The sequence below is a fragment of the Gorilla gorilla genome, chromosome 10, assembly GCF_029281585.2.
Source record: "Gorilla gorilla gorilla isolate KB3781 chromosome 10, NHGRI_mGorGor1-v2.1_pri, whole genome shotgun sequence".
Taxonomy (NCBI): domain Eukaryota; kingdom Metazoa; phylum Chordata; class Mammalia; order Primates; family Hominidae; genus Gorilla; species Gorilla gorilla.
This window is the reverse complement of record NC_073234.2, coordinates 49,537,295-49,563,183: the sequence shown is the minus strand read 5'-3', so window position 1 is coordinate 49,563,183 and position 25,889 is coordinate 49,537,295. Positions and strand designations below refer to the sequence as shown.

General features: G+C 43.7%; 1 protein-coding gene across 8 annotated transcripts in view; it reads left to right on the top strand.

The window, feature by feature from the left end:
* The window catches only part of SCN8A (sodium voltage-gated channel alpha subunit 8), a 216,870-nt gene extending 191,322 nt beyond the window's left edge, over positions 1-25,548 (top strand). For all 8 annotated transcript variants that reach the window (XM_063693978.1, XM_063693979.1, XM_055357183.2 and 5 more), the window contains 6 exons: positions 3,337-3,621; positions 5,501-5,554; positions 6,087-6,224; positions 7,205-7,309; positions 11,173-11,443; positions 23,159-25,548. In XM_063693978.1, coding sequence (XP_063550048.1) covers positions 3,337-3,621; positions 5,501-5,554; positions 6,087-6,224; positions 7,205-7,309; positions 11,173-11,443; positions 23,159-24,306 — 2,001 coding nt within the window. In that variant the 3' untranslated portion in view covers positions 24,307-25,548. The remainder of the gene's footprint in view (positions 1-3,336; positions 3,622-5,500; positions 5,555-6,086; positions 6,225-7,204; positions 7,310-11,172; positions 11,444-23,158) is intronic.
* Positions 25,549-25,889: the final 341 nt, after the last annotated feature.

Sequence of the window (25,889 nt, the reverse complement as noted above, 5' to 3'; positions counted from 1 at the left end):
AGAATTAGGTACACATGTTTTATTTAAATGTTGTTTTTCTATGGGGCATTTTTTTTTTATTCTTTGGTTTTGGTTCTTCTATATGCCAACACTTGAGAGATTACCTTTAGGATATTTTAAATAAGAAATCTTCATAAACTGAACACCATCCATGCAGATGGGCTTAACTGTCACTGTGCTGCTCCAATTACAGACTCAGAGCTTCACTTGAGAGGGAGCATATGACCTAAGCCTGTCCTGGGGCACTGACTTCAGTCTCCTCTTCTTCCTCAAACCAAAGACCAGGAAAACTGAAGCACTTGTGCTATAGGCAAAGGAATACTTAATGTAGTTCTTTGCTTTTCTCTCCTCCATAGTAATCTTCATTTAAAGATTTCGCTGTGCTGTTAAATTTTTGAGGGTATATTATATTAGTGCCATGAAACGTGCATGCATTTTTGTTGATTGTCAGTACATAGTTGTCCATTAAAGCCATGTTCCCTCTGCCAGATATTAAAAGCCAGCTGACAGATTTTATAGTATTTATTGAGCAACAATAATGTCCAAGACATTATAGAGAAGACAAAAATACTGTAAGAATATCCATTGGAATTTTCTCATCAATTAAATGGGATTTGTATCAATTGCCAAGTATAAACTTCCATTGATAAAAGTAACTTTTTATAGATTACTAAAACCTAGCTTTGAGTGATATTTCCATGTCTAGTTCTTAACAATAATAGATTTCATGATAATTAAAGGCAATGTAGAGTAACTAGAGAACTTGAGAAGAGAGGATCAGATTCATTAAGTGACTACCAGTGGAAATTTGAATTATCATTTATAATATATTTTTAGTGTGAGAGTTCAAAATAAGAAATATGATCTCTTGCCCAGTGGTTGCTGAGAATAACAGCACAATGATCATTACATATGGAGCACAGTTAAATAGTTTCTACTTAACATATTGCAGCTTATCAGCTAATGTTCAAAGCAAGGAAGAATTATTAGCACGTTTAATCAACTCTGGGCTGGGCATGGTGTCTTATGCCTGTAATCCCAGAACTTTTGGAGGCCGGGATGGGCGGATCACTTTGAGGTCAGGAGTTCGAGACCAACCTGGCCAACATGGCAGAACTCCACCTCTACTAAAAATACAAAAATTAGCTGGGCACGGTAGCACGCACCTGTAGTCCCAGTTGCTCGGGAGGCTGAGGCAGGAGAATCGCTTGAACCTGAGAAGGGGAGGTTTCAGTGAGCCAAGATTGCACCACTGCACTCCAGCCTGGTCGACAGAGTGAGACCCTTTCTCAAAAAAAGTAAATAAATTTAAAAATCAACTCTGTTTTCTGTTTTATTCATAATACTAAGGTAAAAAGTTTTCCTCTGGTTATGATTAAAGTACATTTGCATCTTATAAAACTTTGGATTTTATAGGATTTTATATCAGAGAATAAGGCTCTGAATATTTTTGTATATTGATTCATTTGATCAAATGGATCAATATGTAAAATTTTCTATATACTTTATGATAATAAAAGTTCAAAGAGATCACGTTAATGTTTCTTCCCTATGGTAAATATTAACCCATATTTAACTGTAACCCATAGTATGTGGGACAGGTTAGACTGGGTTTGAGTAGAAGCTTAAGATCATTTTCTGCATAGTCAGAAGAGTTCCTGGAGGAAGTAGGTTCTGAATTGAGATTAAAAAGCAGCATGCCTTGGTTTCAAGTCTTTGGGGCCTACTTCCTATGCCACATTTGTAATGGTCTAACAGAAAGTCACGATCTCCCACCTAAGGTCTGCTGTGAAATGCTGTCACATAGACTTGAGCTTTCGAATCTTTACATAATCTACTCCCGTATTGTTTGAGAAATTATTTTTCCATTTGTGGATCATCCTCCTTTTGCCTGTTCTTTTGCACATTTCATTGCTTTTTGGTGCTCCCGCCAAAGGGTGAGCAACTGTAGAATGAGGAGGTAAATTCAAATCTGAGTACATGACAAATTTGGTAACATAAATAAATATGAATATCATTCTCCAAAAAAAGTGAAGATTTTCCAGATTTCAGATATCCTGGCTTTCCTTGCTCAACTTAATAAACAAAGTAATAAACACTTTAATGACAGAGCTGTCAGATCTAGAAGAGATTTCTTGGTCTAAGAATTAAGAAATAACTGCCTCTCAGTCTAAAGGCCCTAATATATGAATTGGAGAAACACAAAATGAATATTTTAATCTAAAAGGAAGAGTGACTCCTTAGCAGAAGAATATCATTGCATTTTTTACACAAGATAGAACAGGTAGCTCTGATCAGCCACATGTCCTGATGAGTGACAATGCAGTCTAAGGCAAAACCAGAAGATAAGGAAACCCTAAACTCTAAATTGTGTGCTGCTCTGACTGATACTGTAAAGCAAAATCAAAGTTGAAAACAACCCAGAAACTTTGATTCCTAAGGGGTTTTTTTCTTTTGCTTTTTTTTTTATTCCTGAGCTTACTGTAGTCAGTGACTTTTAACAATATGCCAATTTTTTTAGTTTCAATAGCAGTAATGATCTAACCCAAAACTCTCTTAAAAACCTTAAGTCATCCCTGTTTCTAATACACTGTGATGAGTGGAGTCAAGCCCTGGAATGAGCAGAGAGACGACAGCATTAGCCAAGCAGGGAGCGACTCTGATTTAAAAGCCTACAAAGTCAGAATAAAAAGGCTGGAGAAGTATAATGAACCTTGAGTGAAAGCACATCTGTTCAGATTTTATTTTATACTATTTGGTAGAGGGAATATAGCTTTTTTTTTTTCTTGAGCCTGCAAAATATGCATGCTCAGCTATTGCCTGAAATAAAATAACTGGTCTTGCGTAGTCATAAAAGAGACATTATGTACTGTTAACTGGCTCTCTATTAACCACAACGGGTAGTTCTCTGTGATTTTGAACAATTATACCTTGTTTTTCAGAGGGGGAATGTCTGTTGAAAGGCAACTAGCAAGCTGAAAGTTACTCATATTTTCCCATTGGGCATATTTTATGAATTGAGGAAGAGGGAGACTGGACTAAGAAATAATTTTTCAGTCCCAGGCTGATGCATAGGAAAGAAGACCTAGGTCAGCTTGGCTGGGGAATTTGTGTTAGTCAAAATAAAGATGTAACTTTTTAAAATTCCTTCAATATAGTCCTAGACTTAGAAATTTTTGGTCCTACTTGTCAGTCTGTCCAGTTACTCTAATTCCAAAGGGAATGTAATGTTTCCATACAGAACAAGCCACACAATGTCATTCCCCTCCTGGAAATCAAAAAATGTGCTTGCTCTCATTTCCACCCAACACTGAGCAACCTCCCCTTCCAATGCAGGTGGTGGTGAATGCCTTGGTGGGCGCCATCCCCTCCATCATGAATGTGCTGCTGGTGTGTCTCATCTTCTGGCTGATTTTCAGCATCATGGGAGTTAACTTGTTTGCGGGAAAGTACCACTACTGCTTTAATGAGACTTCTGAAATCCGATTTGAAATTGAAGATGTCAACAATAAAACTGAATGTGAAAAGCTTATGGAGGGGAACAATACAGAGATCAGATGGAAGAACGTGAAGATCAACTTTGACAATGTTGGGGCAGGATACCTGGCCCTTCTTCAAGTAGTAAGTAATGTTTTTGTTTTTGTTTTTTCAGTTCTGTGAAATTCAGGCAGCTAGCACAAATCCCATTTGGCTTCTTCTCAACCCTACTTCTAGAATCAGGATTATTCTCAGTAAGTCCAAGAAAACAGTATTGTTCCCCAAACCAGTTTCAGAGAGATACCTTTCATGAGTATTCTCTGACTTCTACAAGATCTCACTCAAAGGAAATCTCTCATTGTGCTCGGGAACAGAGCTGTGCCCAGCAACAAATAAAGATTCCTGCAGTGTAATAAAGTGGCAGAGAGATCATCTTCCCTTCCCGGTCAGAGAGTGCAGTTAAAGAGAAGGGCAAAAAAAATCAAGATAAGCACATAGACAAAAAAGTAATGGCAATTGTGATGGAGCAAAATAATAGTACATACTCACCACACTCCAGTTAACTTAGGAAAAAACCATGGCAGTGCCTTGGTGCCACACTCACCTCAGCTCCACCCCAGAGAAAGGTATCAGATTAATGTATCACAGTAAGGAAGGATTTAACTATCTAGATAATTTTCTTTTGCCTAATTTCATTCTTTCGTGCTTAGTTTTCACTGCCTCTCTCCCCAGTGTTTCAGAATGTGTGACAAGACAACATAATGCAGTGAAAGCTCGTAGGCTTTGAAATTAGACTGTTATAGATTTGAACATACTCTGATACTTACTGGATATGTAACTTTGGACAAATTATTCAGCCTCTCTGATTCTCTGTTTCTTCATCTATTAAATATAGATAATGACACTTTGCGTGGTTGTTAAGAGGATTTGTGATTTTTAAAACTTTCTTAGCACAATTCCCAGCATATAACCATGCTTAATTAATGAAAATTGCTATTAAGTATTTTTGTTACTATATTTCCATGCCTATATCATACAGTTCTTGGGAGACTAACTGCAATAACACAGATGAAGCTCTCAACCTAACCTTACATATAGTAAACACTCACTGTCAACTCATAGTAGAAGGCAAAGTTCATGGAATGAACTGTAGTTTTTCCTACCCCAAAGCTTTTTTGCTGTTGTATCCCAGTTCAAAAAACTGGACCCACAAATTGAATCTGAATTGGAGCATCTCCAGAAAACCAGTGCACATCCACAAGCCAGTCAAACATGGTAGTCACAGAGTCCCTGCCATATGCAAGATGCTGTGCTTGACAGTACAGTACTAGGGCCCTCAGATGAATAAAGACCTTCCTGTGCCCTGAAAAAACCTTAGAATCTGGTTGAGTACATAAAACACGGTGAATAGTACATGGATTATCCATATTTGTTTCCAAAATCAGTCTAGATATAGTAGACTGAAGGAGTAGAATTGGGAAGGGACTGTCAAGGATAAAGCTGGTATTGCTACTACATAGGCTATACATGTGTATATTAGTAAAGGGTAAGTCTGATCTTGTTTTTCTTTTAAATCTAACTATGAGTTTTTCCGACCCCCATTGCTTAACACCTTTTTTTTTTTTTTTTTTTTTTTTGCTTACCACCTTTTAAAAAAATGATTCCTCAGTGGAATGGAATGCTAAGTTCCAAGCATTTTCAGTAGATTCCTGCCATTCACTCATAAGCGTTTTCCCTAACTTTAGGCAGGCTTCTCAGGCCCATGTTTTTGAGTCCTTTCATAAAGGCTTAATCCCATTACCATTGTCAACATGTTTATTTGCCAAACTTTGTTGTTATTTTCAGGAACAAAGCCCTCTTGGGACCTGTAGTAACAAACAGAAAATTCTGTGTCCAAGGGAGGCTGCACCCAAACCCCTGTTCTGTGTTCTCACTGAACCTAAGCCTGGCCTTTGGGACCCCTGCCTAGACTCCCATCCACTCCCTTTATAGGCACCGTCTAATGACTGACTCTGTTTGCCAGGCAACCTTCAAAGGCTGGATGGACATCATGTATGCAGCTGTAGATTCCCGGAAGGTAAGGATGTACATGGCGAAAATACCACCTTCTCAGATGGCTGGAAAGCAAGCAGCATGGTATACCGAGCCCACCAAGAAAGAGGAAGGGATGAAGGAATGGAGGAGTTGACGTTTCTCTTTGGAGCATTTATTGCTTGTGTTATTGATTATAGATCATTTTCCTCGTCTCAGTAAGTCATTACTCTCTTACATTGGCCCCCAATGATTAGACTGTTGATTTTTTACATGGCCCCAGTGAAGCTGTCTATGCTTCAATCCTGCTTCATAGCAAAAGTATGGCTCCTAGCAGACAGCCCTCCCTCCCTGTGGCCTCATGATTTGCATGTTCTCCATATGAGTCGGAGGACGACTAGTGTCCTCTCAAGGCAGGCCATGCCAGTGTAGAGAAGGAGGCAGGCAGAAAGAATCTAGGGCTCTCCCACCCCAGGATGTTTAGCAGCTCAAATGGTCACAGTTACGGCTGATGGCCTTGGCGTGTCAAACTCCAAACTAGGAGCTGATTCTCTTCCTTTTATCCTGTCCTTTGACAGCCTGATGAGCAGCCTAAGTATGAGGACAATATCTACATGTACATCTACTTTGTCATCTTCATCATCTTCGGCTCCTTCTTCACCCTGAACCTGTTCATTGGTGTCATCATTGATAACTTCAATCAACAAAAGAAAAAGATAGGTCTCCTCCCCTCATTGCCAGTGGTTGGAAGTCAGCCCAGATAAGAGGCACTTTTGTCCCTATCTCTAGAAAGAAAATGTCCCTCTTTCTTTCTCTAAAATCTATATTGTTAGCTCACTGTGACCCTGGCCCCCATACGTTAGCCCCAACCCACTCTTTCTGTTCGGGGCTGGATTTTGCAGCATGTAGTTTACCACACTTACTAGCAGTCTTTTATTCTTGAGACCTATTACTGGTCTTGGTCTCCACCAGAAGCAGGTAGGTCAGAGAATGCAGTCTAGCAACAGAGATGAAAAGGAAAGAAACAGATGAATAGCTATCGCAAGAAGTAGAAACTGTCTAGACTTGTGATTATCTAGTCAATCTCTGAGCACAAGCAAATTGAGATTTGAGAGACCCACCTTTGGAAAGTTTACTTCCTTACTTGTTCTAGATGGTTAACAAGTTTTACAAAGCAAATTGAAAAAATTGCTCTTGTTGCTCATTTTGTAAGTCAAGTCTATCCCAGCATACTCCAAGACACCCTCCAAATTGCTTTCTTGCACCAGAATTTCCAAATTTTGGGTATCATCTAAAATAAATTGGGTATCAGCCAGGACACGAAGATCTTTTTATTCTAAAATGTTTTTTCTAGAATGTATCAGGAAAGCTGGCCCCCAGAAAATGAGACTGTGAGATATGACTGCCTTCAGAGTCACTGCTCTCAAGTTTACCCTTTCTGAGGGTCTATAATTGGATAGTCCATTTCCTTTCTACCTTGGGACTGGAAGATCTTAGAAATCCTGAGCTAAAAACAAAGGCAGGTATCTCTTCAGAGCTGAATGATTATCGCAGGTCTACCCCACTCTGGGACAGCTATTAGCTACAAAGGAAAGGGATAGGTCTCCCCTCAGTTCTCAGTATTGAACCTTAGGTCCAAACCCATAGCATGTTGAGAGCCAGTTGTAATTGTCTGTTTTCTTCTTCCCTCCTTTACTTCGGAGGTCAGGACATCTTCATGACCGAAGAACAGAAGAAGTACTACAATGCCATGAAAAAGCTGGGCTCAAAGAAGCCACAGAAACCTATTCCCCGCCCCTTGGTAAGTGCATTGTGCAGGCTGAGGCCTTGGTGAGAACCCATATAGGAAAAGTACTGGTAGAGTTACTGCAAAGGAAGGAAAAAGGTAAGTGATTGGCTGCTTTGTGCCTAATCCTCTCCTCACCACCCATCCAAAAGATCTGAATAGGACAGCAGAAGAACAGGGATTAAGGCATGGGGGCTTTTACATCAATCCTCGACCTATCCTCTGAGCCTTCCTTGGGCAGCCACCAAGAATCAGCATGTGAACCACATTGGCTTTGGCCCTAGTAGAGAGATGTTTTTAGAGACAACCAAAAATCAACAAGAGAAAATGAAATAAAGTTGCTCTCTTTCCTGCCAGTTCAGGATAGGATTTGGTCATAATTTTTTCAGCTTCTCTCTGCTCAATAAGTATGTCTTTGCAGGATGTATCTAGAAGTTAAAATCATGCTTCTGGTTATTTGTGGGAGCAGAAGAGGGTAAAACTATGGGAGTCTGGTGCCCTGATTCCCTCTCTTGAGCTGAGCCTTTTATAAAACAGATTAGGGGGCTGAGATTCTGCTCCATTGTTCCATTGGTGATGGTTGTCTTGTTTCAGAGAAGGAGAAGGAGATACCCTGCTCCTGATTCCATATATCCGGTTGGATGGGACATCACCCCCAAAAGCCAGGCCCAAAGTTCCTTCTTCTGTAACTTCCATTTAGCAACTTTAAAAAACAGACACAACACCACCAAAAAAACCCAGCAGAACCTTTAATACAAAAGCTTCCCTGATAATCTAATTTGTAGAAATAAAAGTAGAGTGACTATGTTTGAATCAAGAGTTATAGTTCCAGAACGTTTTCTCCCCTCACCCCCACACGCTGCACGTGGTACATCTACCGCATCAACTTTTGAAGGAAAAGAAATTCTAGGGCTTTGCAGGGCAGATTGAAAACCACCAAGTTAAAGTAATCCCGAAAATAAGCACCAGCCCAAGTATCTCAGTACTTCAAACAAACAAACAAACAAAAAAGCAAGGGATCTCAAGAAAGAGAACATTTGGGGTTTTTTATTTCCTTGATGTTAAGACTTCATTTTGTGATAGAAATGGGACTAAAGGGAATAGAAAAGGGTTAACGTTTCTAAAGTTCTGTTTAGTACTTTACATATGGGAACCTGAGTGTATTTTCTTCCACATTAAAATATAACTTCCAGCCTAGGCAACATAATGAGACCCCATCTCTACAAAAAAAATTTTGTAAAAAGTAGCTGGGCGTGGTTATGTGTACCTGTGGTCCTCACTACGTAGGAGGCTGAGGTAAGAGAATTGCTTGAGCTTGGGGGCCAAGACTGCAGTGAGCCCTGACTGTGCCACTGTACTCCAGCTTGGGCAATAGGGAGGGACCCTGTCTCAAAAAATACAAAATAAAATAAAATATTTTAAAAAGTAGGAAACATTAATAAAGAGTGATTAACATTCATTTAGCAAATATTTATCAGTCTTTACTATGTACCGTGCACTAAGCATTATGTGATGAACAAAAGGTAGACACTGCTGTCATGGAGCTTATAATAGTTGCGGAGATAGATAATAAACAAGTAAGCAAACAGCTACAATAAAATGTGGAAGACTGTAGGAAAAAAATTAACTAGAGGGCTATAAATGGTGGATCTACTTTAATATAGTAGTCAGAGAAAGCCTCACTAAGGAGGGTCTACTTGAGTGGATGAGAAGGAACTGGCTGGGCACGGTAGCTCATACTGTAATCCCAACTTGGGAGCTAGAGGCAGGCAGATTGCTTGAGCCTAGGAGTTCTAGACCAGCCTGGGCAACACAGTGAAACCCCATCTGTACAAAAAAAAAAAAAATTAGCCGAGCCTGGTAGCATGCCTGTAGTCCCGGCTACTGAGAAGGCTGAGGTGAGAGGATGGCGTGAGTCCAGGAGTCAAGGCTGCAGAGGATATGGTAAGCTATATCATGCCACTGCACTCCAGCCTGGGGAAGACAGCGAGACCCTATCTCAAAAAAAAAAAAAAAAAAAAAGATAGAACCAAAGAGCTGGGGAAAGAGATTCCTGGCAGAATACACAAGACCCCAGAAGCAGAAAACAGTGTGGCCAGGGGGTGGCGAGCCAGAGGAGGGACATTGATGAGCAGAGTCAGACTGTGCCAGGTGTCTCCCCGTAAGCCAGGTTAACAATAGGGATTGTGTTGTAAGCCCAGTGGGAAGCTCTTGAAAGGTTTTAAGTAGGGGAATGATGTGATCCATTTGTTTTTTGTTTTATGTTTTGAGACAGAGTCTCTCTCTGTTAACGAGGCTGGAGTGCAGTGGCGTGATCTCAGCCCACTGCAACCTCTGCCTCCCGGGTTCAAGCAATTCTCGTGCCTCAGCCTCCTGAGTAGCTGGGACCACAGGCGCCTGCCACCATGCCCGGCTAATTTTTGTATTTTTAGTAGAGACAGGGTTTCACCATGTTGACCAGGCTGGTCTTGAACTCCTGACCTCAAGTGATCAATTTTGGGAGGCCTCGGCCTCCCAAAGTGCTGGGATTACAGGCGTGAGCCACCGCACCTGGCCATGATCCATTTGTTTTAAATCATTACACTTGCTATTGTATGAGGACTGCATTGGATGAGGGCAAGAGAAGAAGTGGGAGACCAGTTAAGTGGCCAGACAAGTCCAGATGAGAGATGATGGTGGCTCAGGTTAGCATAGAGCCAATAAAAATGGAATGAAGTGGATGAACCCAAGTTATAATTTTGGAGGAAGAATCAACAGGCCCTTCAGTGGATCAGATGCGGGAGAAGAAAGAGACAAAGATGATGGCCAGATTCCTGGCTTGAGAGCCTGGATGAATAATTGAGATGAGAGGAACAAGCTGGGTGAGGGGCAGGGAACAGACTTGGCTCTGCTTTGGACTTAACTGTGAGAGGCTTGGACATGGTAAGTTTGAGATGCTTATGAGTCATCAAGAAGAAGTGGCAAGTAAGCAACTCAGGATCAGAGGAAAGGTATGGGCTGGAGAAGAAAAGCTTAAGCATAAGTACATAGGTATCACGTAAGCAGCAGGAATAGATGAGCTCTCATAGAGCAAAAATTTAGAGAAAGAAGGGATTGAGAGAAGAAATGGCTGGCAGATGAGACCAAAAAAGGGGCAGCTGGGTAAGTAGGACGACAGCCAGAGTGTGTGGTGTCACAGATGCAAAAGAGAAGTGGGTCAGCTGGGTATAGTGGTGCACACCTGTAGGCCCAGCTTATTGGGAGGCTCAGGCAGGAGGATCACCTGAGGCCAGGAGTTTGAATTGCTATGTGCTATGATCGCGCCTATGCATAGCCACTGCACTCCAGCCTGGGCAACACAGTAAGACCCATCTCTAAAAACAGAAAGAAAGGCCAGGCATGATGGCTCACACCTGTAATCCTAGCATTTTGGGAGGCCAAGGAAGACAGATCACTTGAGGCCAGGAGTTTGAGACCAGCCTGGCCAATATAGCAAAACCCCGTCTATGCTAAAAATAGAAAAAATTAGCCGGATGTGGTGGTGTGTGCCTCTAATCCCAGCTACTCGGGAGACTGAGGCATGAGAATTGTTTGAACCTAGGAGGCAGAGGCTGCAGTGAGTCAAGATCACACCACTGCACTCCAGCCTGGGCAACAGAATGAGACTGCATCTCAAAAAAAACAAACAGAAAACAGAGAGAAGCTGGTAACTTTGGAAAGCTCTCGGTGAGGTAATATTGATGTTGGTCTCCATCCATGCTCCTGATAGAGCAGCAGAGCTGACCAGTATTACAGAAAAGGAGGGAGAGGGTACCTCGATTAGCAGGGTGACAGCTTCCATAGGTTGGCTTGGAAAGGTTTTCATGAATCTTTTATCTTTTCCTTCCCTTCCTCCCCAGAACAAAATCCAAGGAATCGTCTTTGATTTTGTCACTCAGCAAGCCTTTGACATTGTTATCATGATGCTCATCTGCCTTAACATGGTGACAATGATGGTGGAGACAGACACTCAAAGCAAGCAGATGGAGAACATCCTCTACTGGATTAACCTGGTGTTTGTTATCTTCTTCACCTGTGAGTGCGTGCTCAAAATGTTTGCGTTGAGGCACTACTACTTCACCATTGGCTGGAACATCTTCGACTTCGTGGTAGTCATCCTCTCCATTGTGGGTGAGTGGGGTTGGGGAAGTAGGCAAGGGGAAAGGGGACCTGACTGATTGTGAGGATGAGATTTCCCAGGAGAGGAATGAATGACACAGGTCTGAAGTGCAGGCAAGATACCCTCATAGCTTAAGTCCATGTGTGCCCCTGAGTCATCTCGGGGGCCTGCCTAGCAGGTTCCATGGTCAGTGAGTTTCTACTGAGTGTTCTTAGTAGTCTTGGATTATAAATTCTGTGGCTCAGGGAAAAAAGAAAAAAAAAAAAAGATTGGTTCTTGCTTTTAAGGAGTTTAAAGTCTAACAGGGAAGGTAAAAGAAAGTTATCATTAAAAAATGTAGCACAATAGAAGTATAAAATGAAAAAAGGAATGATTGCTAAGTTGGCCGTTAATGAAATAGTCTAGGTAAGTTCTGGTGGTGATGGCCATGGTAGTGCTGCTGTTACTGGCAGGGCTTGTTTACTGAGATTTTACTATGGGCCAACTACAGTTTGAGAGTTTCTTCACCTGTGTTATCTCATTTGATTCTTATTACATCCCAGGAAGCAAGCTTCTTTATTATCTGGACTGTATACATGTCCACAGCCACTCGCTAGGAGGTGGTGGAGGCATAACTCGAGTTGATCCCAAAGTCCATGTTTTTTAACAGTGACTGTGTGCATTTTGCTTCAACCTAAAAGTGGGGGGGGGGGGGGGGATGATGTCCTGGCAGGCAGGCAGAAGGAAATGCCACCCTGTTGATTGCCCTCCCAAAATGTTTCCTTGCCTTCCTGAAAGGCATCTTGTGTGATAAAACTCAGCCTTGTTTCCAGGTAAGTTTGACTCATTTACACTAGAGAGAGTGCTCAAGACCCATGGGACCAGCCCCAGATCTCCAGCGGCCATGCTGGGCCTAGTGTAGTGGTTATAAGGTACCAGAAGGCAGGGGTCTCCCCTTGGCCCGTGCCACCCTCTAGTTCTGTCCTCCAGAGCAGCATGTCCAAAAGTGTGTTGATATGTGGAACACTAATCCTATACATTTCTCCTCAAGAAAAGAATCTCGTGAGGAAATTACTTTAGGTAACACTGCCTTTAATTTTCCTTTGAGGATTCACAGTGCACATTACTGAATTCTCTTGGAAGTCCTACGGTAAAGAATTCTGGGCCGGGTGCAGTGGCGCGTGCCTGTAATCCCAGCACTTTGGGAGGCAAGGCGGGCAGACAACTTGAGCCCAGGAGTTCAAGACCAGCCTGGGCAACATGATAAAACTCTATCTCTGAAAAAAAAAAAAAAATGAGCCAGGCATGGTGATATGTGCCTGTAGTCCCAGTTACTTGGGAGGCTGAGGTGGGAGGATTGTTTAAGCCCGGGAGGTCAAGGCTGCAGTGAGCTGAGATCACGCCATTACACTTCCTAGATGACAGAGAGAGACCTAGTCTCAAAAATAAAGAATTCTGTTTAAATGTAACATAGCATCCCACCTTTATTAGACCACAGTTTCCTTTTTTTCAGTAATAATAATGATAGCTCACATTTAAATGGAACACATTATGTGCCAGGTACCATAATAAGTGCTTTAAATATGTTAATTCATATAATCCTCTCAACAAACCTCTAAGAATCCTGAGGAACTGAGGCACAGAGAGGTTCCCAAGACATGTGGCTGGTAAGTGAGCAAGTGGGGGTTCAAGCCCAGCCCCCTGGCCTCAAGTCCATTCTCCTAATTTCTCACAAAACACACTTTGGACAATGCTACCCTTGTCCACTGCTCTTGAAACTTTCCTGGCCACTTATCGTTGAGTGACACAGAAAATCCACAGACCAAATCATACCCCCTATTTTCAAATGGTACTCTAAAAAGAGGAAGATGTTTTTGATGATGGGGATTTTTATTAACATTAATTTGTTCAGAAACAAAAGTATAGAAATCATCTTTTTAAAGTAAGAAATGTATTAGAGTTTTGTAGAGGGACAGAAATAATAGGATAGATGTATATATGAAAGGGAGTGTATTAAGGAGAACTGACTCACGATCACAAGGTGAAGTCCCATGATAGGCCATCTGCAAGCTGGAGGGAGCCAGTAGTGGCTCAGTCTGAGTCTCAAATCCTCAAAAGTAGGGAAGCTGACAGTGCAGCCTTTGGTCTGGCCGAAGGCCAGAGAGCCCCTGGCAAACCACTGGTGAAAGTCCAAGAGTCTAAAAGCTGAAGAACTCAGTCTTATGTTCGAGGGCAGGAAGCATCCAGCACGGGAGGAGATGAAGGCCGGAAGACTCAGCAAGTCAGCTTCTTCCATCTTCTTCTGCCTGCTTTTTCTAGCTGAGCTGGCAGCCGATTAGATGGTGCCCACCCACATTGAGGGTGGGCCTTCCTCTCCCAGTCCACTGACTCAAATTAAAAGTAATGGCAAAAACTGCCGTTACTTTTGCACCAGCCTAATCTCTGGTAACACCCAGAAACGATACTTTGCATCCTTCAGTCCAATCAAATTGACACTTAATATTAACCATTACAAGTCCACCCCTTGCCAACTTGAACCCGTACACATCTCCTGAAATCATACTTAATCTCCAAATAAATACAATAATAAGGTCCTAATTACGCCTAACATAATACAGCTATCCTTCATACAACCAGAAGCGCACTAATCCTTAACCTGAATGCTATTACATAAAGTTAACAACACTTAAATGCTGATACGAAGTCAACAAATCTTATGTCACATGATAAAGGAAAAAGAAAAGAACTAAAATGAAGATATTTTCCTAGTACAAGTGTATACATGTACAAACATGTTCTTAACAAAATAAGGAGGAAATACTCATGACAATTAATAGTCCTCATTTCTGCAACTGGTCACGTGGTCGTAGCTGGTATTGACGACTACCTTCTACTACTCATTCTATATTCACTTTGCCTTCAGCAAGCACCACTGCTGGTTGTGGTTATTTACCTGGTGGAGTGACCCAAATCTTCATTCCTAAAGGGTTTGGGGCATTTGTAGTCCTACCTGGATTGGGCTGTTGTAGTTTCCCATTGACCTTAATCACAGGGCATGCTAATACTAAGAGACGCCCTAAGGGATCTCCTGTATTCCATGCATACTCTTCCATACCTCCATTGTGGAGCAGTAGACTGATTTCATCTTGATAGTCTGGGTCAGTCACCCCAGCCAACACTATAACTCCCTTCTTAAACTGTTGACTTAGAGGTAGCCCAAAGTGGCTAGGTGGCCATCTTAACTTCAGGTTTAATGGAATCATTGTTGTGTCTCCTAGTGACAGCATTCCTCCCTCTGGAACTAAGACGTTTAGGCCAGCAGAACATAATGTCGCAGGAACAGGAGGCAAAAATTTTGCTAGCCGGTCACTAGGGGTGATGGGGAGTGGTGCCACTTCCATTTCCACCCCTTGATTCCTGGACCCATGAATCCTGGCTATGGGAGAAACAGTACCATATATTGGACACTGATTCAAAGCATACATGGCCTTCTGGAGAACTTTGCCCCAGCCCTGCAAAGTATTGTTACCTAGTTGGCATTGTAGTCATGACTTCAAAAGGCCATTCCACCATTCTATCAATCCAGCTGCTTCAAGATGATGAGGAACATGGTAACACCAGTGAATTCCATGAGCATGAACCCACTGCCGCACTTCCTTAGCTGTAAAGTGAGTGCCTTGGTCAGAAGCAATGCTGTGTGGAATACCATGATGGTGGGTAATGCATTCCGTGAGTCCACAGATGGTAGTCTTGGCAGAAGCATTGCATGCAGGATAAGCAAACCCATACCCAGAGTAAGTGTCTGTTCTGGTGAGGACAAACTGCTGCCCTTTCCATGATGGAAGAGGTCCGATATAAGCAGCCTACCACCAAGTAGCTGGCTGATCCCCCCGAGGAATGGTGTCATATTGAGGGCTCAGTGTTGGTCTCTGCTACTGGCAAACTGGACACTCAGCAGTGGCCACAACCAGGTCAGCCTTGATGAGTGGGAGTCCATGTTGGTGAGCCCATGCGTAACCTCCATCCCTGCCACTATGGTCACTTTGTTCATGGGCCCATTGGGCAATGACAGGGGTGCCTGGGGAAAGAGGCTGAGTGGTGTCCACAGAATGAGTCATCCTATCCACCTGATTATTAAAAGCCTCCTCTGCTGAGGTCACCCTTTGGTAAGCATTCATGTGGGACACAAATATCTTCACAGTTTTTGACCACTCAGAGAGGTCCATCCACATACCTCTTCCCCAAATTTGTCACCAATCATGCTTCTTTGAAGTCCCTGACCATCCAGCCAAACCATTTGCTACAGCCCATGAATCAGTTTAATAATCACATATCTGGCCATTTCTCCTTCCATGCGAAGTGCACAGCCAGGTGCACTGCTCGAAGTTCTGCCCACTGGGAAGATTTCCCTTCAGTGCTCTCCTTCAGGGATGTCCTAGAAAGGGGCTATAGTGCTGCAGCTGTCCACTTTTGGGTGGTGCCTGCATTTCGTGCAGAACCATCTGTAAACTAGGCCCTAGTCTTCTCTTCTTCTGTCAGTTGATCATAGGGAACTCCCCATGAGGCCATCTGTGCAGGCTCCGGGAGAGAAGGCAGGGTGGCAGCAGTGGGGACCATGGGCATTTGAGCTACTTCCTCTTGTAACCTACTTGTGCCTTTAGGACCTGCTCGAGCCCAATCAGGTGCATACCATTTCCATTTGATGATGGAATGCTGCTGTGCGCACCCAACTTTATGGCTAGATGGGTCAGAGAGCACCTAGTTCATGAGAGGCGGTTCAGGCCACATGGTAACTGGGTGACCCATGGTCAAACGTTCAGTTTCCACCAAAGCCCAGTAACAGGCCAAGAGCCGTCCCTCAAAAGGTGAGTAGTTATCTGCAGAAGATGGCAGGGCCTTGCTCCAAAATCCTACGGACCTCCTCTGTGATTCACCTATGGGGGCCTACCAAAGGCTCTAAACAGCATCCCTATCCGCCAATGATACCTCAAGCACCATTGGATCTGCTGGGTCATACAGCCCAAATGGCAGAGCAGCTTGCACAACAGCCTGGACCTATTGCAGAGCCTTCTCCTGTTCTAAACCCCACTCAAAACTGGCAGCCTTTCAGGTGACTCAATAAATGGGCCGGAGTAACATACTCAAATGAGGAATGTGTTGCCCCCGAAATCCAAATAGGCCCACTAGGCGTTGTGACTCTTTCCTTGTTGTAGGAGAGGCCAAATGCAACAACTTATCCTTCACCTTAGAAGGAATATCTTGACAGGCCCCTCAGCACTGGGCCCCTAGAAATTTCACTGAGGTAGAAGGTCCCTGAATTTTAGTCTGATTTATTTCCCATCCCCTGGCACGCAAATATCTCACCAGTAAGTCCAGTGTGTTTGCTACTTCTCACTCACTGGGTCCAGTCAGCATAATGTCATCAATGTAATGGACCATCATGATATCTTGTGGAAGGGAAAAGCGATCAAGATCTCTGCGAGCAAGATTATGACACAAAGCCAGGGAGTTTTTATACCCCTGAGGTAGGACAGTAAAGATATATTGCTGGCCTTGCCAGCTGAAGGCAAATTGCTTCTGGTGGACCTTATGGACAGGAATGGAGAAAAAGGCATTTGCCAAATCCGTAGCTGCATATCAGATACCAGGAGGAGATGTGTTAATTTGCTCAAGCAATGAAACCACATCTGGTACAGCAGCTGCAGTTGGAGTTGTCACCACTTGGTTCAGCTTATGATAATCCACTGTCGTTCTCCAAGATCTATCTGACTTCTGCACAGGCCAAATAGGAAAGTTGAATGGGGATGTGGTGGGAATCACCACCCCTGCATCTTTCAAGTCCTTGATGGTGGCACTAATCTCCACAGTCCCTCCAGGGATGCAGTATTGTTTTTGATTTACTGTTTTTCTAGGTAGAAGCAGCTCTAATGGCTTCCATTTGGCCTTTCCCACCATAATAGGCCTCACACTACCAGTCAGCCAATATGGGGATTCTGCCAGCTGCTAAGTATGTCTCTGTCAATTACACATTCTGGCACTGGGAAAATGACCACAGGATGAATCCGGGACCCACTGTAAGTCAGACCTGAGCTGAAACTTCATTAATTACCTGACCTCCATAAGCCTTTACTCTAACTGGAGGACCACAGTGATGTTTTGGGTCCCCTGGAATCACTGTCAGCTCAGAGCCAGTGTCCAGTGTCCAGTAGTCCCCGAAAGGGGACCAGTTACCCTGGTAAAAGACCGGAGGTCTCCTTGGGGAAGCATGGGAGAAAGATTAGCAGCATAAATTGTCAGTAGTGTAGTGGGGTCCTTCCTCAAAGGGACCAGGCCTCCCCTTTATTCAAGGGGAATATTATTCTGGGTCTGTACACTGGTTCAAGTCTGGAAATTGGTTGAGGGGGCATGATTCTCTATTTTTATAATTCAAATTAGCCTTTTGTCCACTTGACCTGGAAGTTTTCTGCTTACACAAATCAAGAAAGAATGCAGTAGGCTTCCTATCAATTTCACTTCTAGGAACACCATGATTAATTAGCCAATGCCAGAGCTCTACACTAGTCAGACTATTCTGAATGCTGCTTTGCCTCTGCTATCCATTATGGTAGCTACGCCCACCTTGCCTTTGACAGTTGAGTGCCCCCACTCAGCCCCTGCCACCTTGGGATCCAATTATTCCCATTGCATTTAAATTATCCAGTTAAGTGACTGCAGTTCCCACTGTAAGATCTGGCATACAGGGAAGAGCAATCACAGAGCTCTTCAAGGATGCAGGTGCTCCCCTCACAAATCTGTTTTGCAAGCTATTAAGGGTATGTCTTCTGGACCCTACCAGTTGGGATGAGTAGGTCTAAGGTGACTAATCCACTCTAGCATTCCAATCTCCCTAAGCCTTTGGATCCCTTCCTCTACATTAAACCAAGGGAGATCAGGCATTTCCAGCTTACTCACAGTGGGCCATCTTTTGATCCATGTTTCAGCTAACCAAGCAAATAAACTATTAGAACCTTTTTAACTCCCCGAGCTGCGATATTAAACACAGAATCCCTGCTTAGTGGGCCCATATCAATAAATTCAACCTGATCCAACTTTATGTTCCTTCCACCGTTGTCCTGCAACCTTAATATCCATTCCCATAACTGTTCTCCAGATTTCTGCTTATACAAATTAGAGAACTCCAGCAGGCCAGGCGCCATAGCTCATGCTTGTAATCCCAGCACTTTGGGAGGCTGAGGGGGTCGGATCACTTGACGTCAGGAGTTCAAGACCAGCCTGGCCAATATGGTGAAACCCCGTCTCTACTAAAAATACAAAAATTAGCCGGGCATGGTGGCATGCACCTGTAACCCCAGCTACTCCGGAGGCTGAGGCACGAGAATCACTTGAACCCAGGAGGTGGAGGTTGCAGTGAGTGGAGATTGCACCACTGCACTCTAGCCTGGGTGACAGAGCAAGACTCTGTCTCAAAAAAAAAAAGAAACTCAGGCAGTTCTTTTGGAGTGTAGCTCATCTCATGAGTCACACTCTGAACCTCACTTCTAGAGAGCTGCCATGACTCGAGTCTAGTTACAGGTCTAGAAACAAACAGGGGTGTTGGGGGTGGGTTCAGAAGAGAATCAGCATTGTCTTGCCTCAGGGGAGACCACTGTTGCCTCAAGCATTGCAGGGTTAATCTCAGACAAATGTGGAAAGGCTGGTGGCAGCCTGGGTAGGGGAAGGGATATTGCCACCACTGGGGGTGAGGAGGCTGTTTCCTCTGGCAAAAAAGGCTGTCAGAGTTTACAAGCTCAGTGTCCCCAGCTTCATCAGGGTCCTCCCACACATCCCTATTCCAAGTCGCAAGGTCCCATTCTTTTCCAATCAGTGCCCTCACTTTAACAATAGATACCTAGGGAGGCTACGCATGCACCTTTCCTTGCAGGCCAGCCACTTGCATGGTAAGAACTTGTGTCTGATTTTCCGCAATTTCAGCCCTTTGTCTACAGGAGATAAGACTCAGGGAAATCTTAGAAGACTTGAGGCTCAGTATGTGCTCTGGAGCTGGGAGTTAGAATCCCTGAGCTCATCCTTTTCTTTCATCACTTTCTCCAGTGAACTTAGGAGAACCAACCAACTTCATTATATTCCTTGGTTCTCCACATATGGTCAAAGGTATTACGTATAGAGTCACTAAACTCCTTGCCTCTCAAGAATGGCGAATCAGGAATATCAAATACCATCTATTTTGCATAACTCTCTAAACAGTTCACACCAGGGACTATCAGTGTTCTCCATACTATCAGAAGTAGAGTCCTTAGCATTTTTGGGTCTAATCAGATTAAGCAGCCAACTCCAGAAACCCCAAAACCAACTAAAGAAATCTATCCTTAAAATTCTGTTCCTCTAGACCCACTCCTGGTACCAAAATCTGTCAGGGTTTTCTAGAGGGACAGAACTAATAGGATAGATGTGATCTCACATGATCACAAGGTGAAGTCCCACAGCAGGCCATCTGCAAGCTGAGGAGCAAGGAAGTCAGTAGTGGCTCAGTCTGAGTCCCAAATCCTCAAAAGTACGGAAGCTGACAGTGCAGCCTTTGGTCTGTGGCCAAAGGCCCGAGAGCCCCTGTAAAACCACTGCCGTAAGTCCAAGGGTCCAAAAGCCAAAGAACTTGGAGTCTGATGTTCCAGGGCAGGAAGCATCCAGCGCGGGAGGAGATGAAGGCCGGAAGACTCAGCAAGTCAGCTTCTTCCACCTTCTTCTGCCTGATTTTTCTAGCCAAGCTGGCAGCCGATCGGATGGTGCCCACCCACATTGAGGGTGGGTCTTCCTCTGCCAGTCCACGGACTGAAATGTTAATCTCCTCTGGCAACACCCAGAAACAATGCTCTGCATCCTTCATTCCAATCAGGTTGACAATATTAACCATCACAAGGAACTGGGGTAAAACTAGCTCTGAAACCACCTACAGTACCCCTTAAATGGTGTTTCTACTGCCTATGTTACTGTCTGCCCCATTTCTCTCCCTTTTTCTATGGGGACAAACACACATTCATCCTTCAAAACCTACCTCAGCCATCATCTTCTCTCTGAAGCCCTACTTGCCCACCATATATGGGCTGCAAGTATCACATATACTTGAATATATATTATATAACCTGACTTCTTTGGTCACTGGTTATGATTTAATTGAGAAGCTGAGAAATCATCATGGGTGGGTCCTGGCTAAGGTAGAGATTTTCTTGAAGGCTCAAATATCCCATGGAATTCTAGCTCCTGAAGAGGCTCCAAGAGGTTACTTGACCCGCTCGCTGAACTTACTGCATCTTGTCTTTTCCTGAAAAGCTAATAAGATTCTTCAAAGGGGATTCTATAGCCTTCTGCAGTTAACTGCCCCAGTGTTTATGCATTCTTATGATTGAGAAATGTTTCCTTACATTAAATCCCTCATGTCAGCTGAAGCTCCCATTGTCTTGTTAGTGCCTGGACGGCAAGAGAAGATACTGAACGAAGAGAACATGTCAGTGCCTTCCCTTCGGTTGTCATTTCCCAGACTTTTCAACTCCTCTTCCTTCCTTCTGTGGCCCCTCATTTGGGTCCCCTCATTGCTCTGTAGCTTTAAAGAACAAGTGGCCTGGTTGGGGTGAATCCCTGGATGAATATAACTAGAAAAAGGCGCTCCGATTTGTACACTTTCACCTTCTGCCTTTATATCCTAATGCCTTGGCATCTTTACCTGCTGATACTGGTTTCTTTTCTTTTTCTCTTTCCTTTTTTTTTTTTTTTTTTTAAAGACAGAGTCTCTGCCTGTCGCCCAGGCTGGGGTGTGATCTCAGCTCACTGCAACCTCTGCCTCCCAGGCTCACGCAATTCTCCTGCCTCAGCCTCCTGAGTAGCTCGGGTTACAGGCATGCGCCACCGCGCCCAGCTAATTTTTGTACCTTTTTTTTTTTTTTTTTTTTTGAGATGGAGTCTCACTCTGTCGCCCAGGCTGGAGTGCAGTGGCGTGATCTCAGCTCACTGCAACCTCTGCCTCCCGGGTTCAAGTGATTCTCATGCCTCAGCCTCCTGAATAGCTGGAATTACACTTGGCTAATTTTTTTGTATTTTTAGTAGAGACTGGGTTTTGCCATGTTGGCCAGGCTGGTCTTGAACTCCTAGCCTCGAGTGATCTGCCCACCTCAGCCTCCCAAAGTGCTGGATTACAGGCATGAGCCATTGCGCTCAGCCTGATACTGGTTTCTGATTCACGACTTGCAGCACAAAATCTATCAGCTCAGAGTTGAAAGTCACTCCTGAGTCCCTTTAGTTGTCTAGGCTAGTTTGGTAGACTAGGGAGGTAGGGCTATGGGAAACCAAAGATGTTTTTTCAGAGCAAAGAAGAAGATACTTTGAAAATTGCTAGCATTAGAGAATAAGTAAGACATCAAAGTTAAAGGATAATGAGGTTATGAGGTGTAGCCAGGACCTCTCATTTATTGTTTGTGGATATGGAAATTTGATTCCATTGTGGAGAGTATCAGTAACATCTTGGAAAATCATATGTGCACAAATCTGGGAAAAAAAACCCTAATCATTCTTGAGTAGAAAAACAAGTAAATGAGGACCTATTCATAAAAGGGACTACCACTCAATTGTTAGAATGAGTCATCTAAAATTATTTCAACATGAGGGATCAGTCTCACAATTGTAATGTTAAATCTCAAAAACAAGGTGGAGACCTAAATAGATGGACCTCAGAAGACAAATACAGCCTGGATGTGGCAGTTCACACCTGTAATCCCAGCACTTTGGGAGGTTGAGGAGGGAGGATCGGATTGCTTGAACCCAGGCATTCAAGACCAGCCTGGGCAACATAGCAAGACCCCCATCTCTACAAAATATTTAAAATAAATAAATAAGACAGATACAGTATAATTTCCTAACCATAGTAGGAAATTATATATATATATATATATATATATATATATATATATATATATATATGATTCTTACATAGTAAATCTATAAAGGCACACACTAGAATGATACATACCATCTTCAGCATTGTGGATGCTTCATCTGGGAATGATGAAAGAGGAAGAAAAATTGGTAAAATGCTAGCCTCTATTAAATCTGTGTTCCATTTCAGTTACTCAGGAGGTCTGAGGCAGGAGGATCACTTGAGCCCAGGAGTTCAAGACCAGCCTGGGCAACATAGCAAGACCCCATCTCAAAACAAAAAACAACAACATCAAAAGACAAATGTGTGTGTTAGTTATGTGTGTTAGGCACATAGGTGTCTATTTTATTGTTTACTTTTCTATATGTTTAAAATGTTACTTTTTTTTTTGAGACAAGAATCTTGGTATTTCGCCAAGGCTGGAGTGCAGTGGCACGATCTCGGCTTACTACAAACTCCACCTACCAGGTTCAAGCGATTCTTGTGCCTCTGCCTCCCAAGTAACTGAAATTACAGATGTGCACCACCACGCCCAGCTAATTTTTTATTTTCAGTAGAGACAGGGTTTCATCATGTTGGCCAGGCTGGTCTTCAACTCCTGGCCTCAAGTAATCCACCTGCCTTGGCCTCCCAAAGTCCTGGGATTACAGGCGTGAGCCCCCATGCCCAGCCAAAATGTCACTTTTTGAGAGTTCAGACTGAATAGTAAGGCACTTATTCTGCAAAGCCCTTTGAACCTAAGGGTTCCACAATGCCAGGTAAAAAAAATAAAGAGAAAGGGTGTCTCCAATCTCAATAACATAACTTCTTCTATTCCTCTTCTTAGGAATGTTCCTGGCAGATATAATTGAGAAATACTTTGTTTCCCCAACCCTATTCCGAGTCATCCGATTGGCCCGTATTGGGCGCATCTTGCGTCTGATCAAAGGCGCCAAAGGGATTCGTACCCTGCTCTTTGCCTTAATGATGTCCTTGCCTGCCCTGTTCAACATCGGCCTTCTGCTCTTCCTGGTCATGTTCATCTTCTCCATTTTTGGGATGTCCAATTTTGCATATGTGAAGCACGAGGCTGGTATCGATGACATGTTCAACTTTGAGACATTTGGCAACAGCATGATCTGCCTGTTTCAAATCACAACCTCAGCTGGTTGGGATGGCCTGCTGCTGCCCATCCTAAACCGCCCCCCTGACTGCAGCCTAGATAAGGAACACCCAGGGAGTGGCTTTAAGGGAGATTGTGGGAACCCCTCAGTGGGCATCTTCTTCTTTGTAAGCTACATCATCATCTCTTTCCTAATTGTCGTGAACATGTACATTGCCATCATCCTGGAGAACTTCAGTGTAGCCACAGAGGAAAGTGCAGACCCTCTGAGTGAGGATGACTTTGAGACCTTCTATGAGATCTGGGAGAAGTTCGACCCCGATGCCACCCAGTTCATTGAGTACTGTAAGCTGGCAGACTTTGCAGATGCCTTGGAGCATCCTCTCCGAGTGCCCAAGCCCAATACCATTGAGCTCATCGCTATGGATCTGCCAATGGTGAGCGGGGATCGCATCCACTGCTTGGACATCCTTTTTGCCTTCACCAAGCGGGTCCTGGGAGATAGCGGGGAGTTGGACATCCTGCGGCAGCAGATGGAAGAGCGGTTCGTGGCATCCAATCCTTCCAAAGTGTCTTACGAGCCAATCACAACCACACTGCGTCGCAAGCAGGAGGAGGTATCTGCAGTGGTCCTGCAGCGTGCCTACCGGGGACATTTGGCAAGGCGGGGCTTCATCTGCAAAAAGACAACTTCTAATAAGCTGGAGAATGGAGGCACACACCGGGAGAAAAAAGAGAGCACCCCATCTACAGCCTCCCTCCCGTCCTATGACAGCGTAACTAAACCTGAAAAGGAGAAACAGCAGCGGGCAGAGGAAGGAAGAAGGGAAAGAGCCAAAAGACAAAAAGAGGTCAGAGAATCCAAGTGTTAGAGGAGAACAAAAATTCAATATTATACAGATCTAAAACTCGCAAGTGAAAGATTGTTTACAAACTTCCTGAATATTATCAATGCAGAACAGCTGTGGAGACTCTAACCTGAAGATCTATACCAAACGTCGTCCGCTTACCACGTAACACAGCTGCATCTTGAGCAGTGACCTGCCAAGGGCAAAGGACCCCGCTCCCTAGACTTACAGATTTTCTAATGCTTGGGCAGGTGGTTACTGCATGTTCCACATCAGTCAATGCAACTTAGGACAAAACTAACCAGATACAGAAACAGAAGAGAGGCTGCCGGGACCAGCATATTTCCGTTGCAGCCAAATGGATTTTATTTTTTCATTTTATTGATTCTCAGAAGCAGAAAGCATCACTTTAAAAGTTCGTTTGTTCATGCAAACTATATTTGCATTCTTACATTAGTTAAGCTAAGCAGCAAAAAGAAAACACACACACACACTCACATTTAGCCCATGTCATTTAATTGTCAGTTTCTTTGACATAAAGCGCATCTTCTCCACATGGGCTTCACGTGGTTTGGAGATGGGTGGGGGAAAACAATCAGGTTTCTTCAGGCTGAGGAGGACTTGCTCAGGCCGATTCCAAACATTGTGCTCGTTCAATGCGTAGAAATGATTTGCATGATGGCATGCCGTGATCAGAAGTCATGCATGAGATCCATACACCACAGGACACTACTAATCTAGTCCCTTGCATTGGGTCAGCCTTTGGACAGGACCCAGCCCTGCACCGTTCACTGTATTTGGAGAAAATGGTAAGAGTTCCATACCGGCTACAATTCTTTGAGTTCTTAAAAGTCCTTCATACACCTTCCGGGTAGGGAAACAACCAACTAATTGACTACCACCACCACCAACAAAAAACAAACCCAATCCAACAAGCAGGTGGATCCGTTGCGTGTATATGTTTAACAGACATGTCTAACATACAGCCATTGTTGCACATTTTGCAAGATGAACTGTTTCATGCTGCTCTGTGTCCAGTACATGGGGGAGACTTTGATCCCAAATGGCTTGTACTATTTATGTCACTGTAAAACCAAATCCTAGGGCTAAAAAATTCATTTGTATCTTGCAATATTTATGATGATCGTTTAGCCTTCATACTGGAGAATTGACACTTATTTGGGGTAGAGATAAAAGTGCTTTTCAAAGTAGCACCAGTTATCTCTAGGGGTAATTTGGGGAACTTAAAATGACCTTTCATTGGGAGTTATGGGGTGCTCATTTCATTTCGTATCATGTCCTCTGCATTGTGGCTTTCTCCAGGCATGGGTCGATACCGCGAGGGGTTCAGATATTCTGAACTGACCTCTCTCTTCTGCAGAGGGGTCATCGCATACTCACACACTGCATGGCTCCCCCTGCCTCCATCACATTTCTCCACTGAGCAGGGCTTCCCTTGCCCACAGAGGTGGGTGAGGGTAGCAGCATTGGGGTTACGGCTGTGGTTTCTTTCATTTATTATTAGAATAATAGTCACTGGTGAGACCTGAGGTAGAGATGGAGCCGCCTCTGAACCAAGCCCACTTGGTTTCTTTACTGCACTGGTT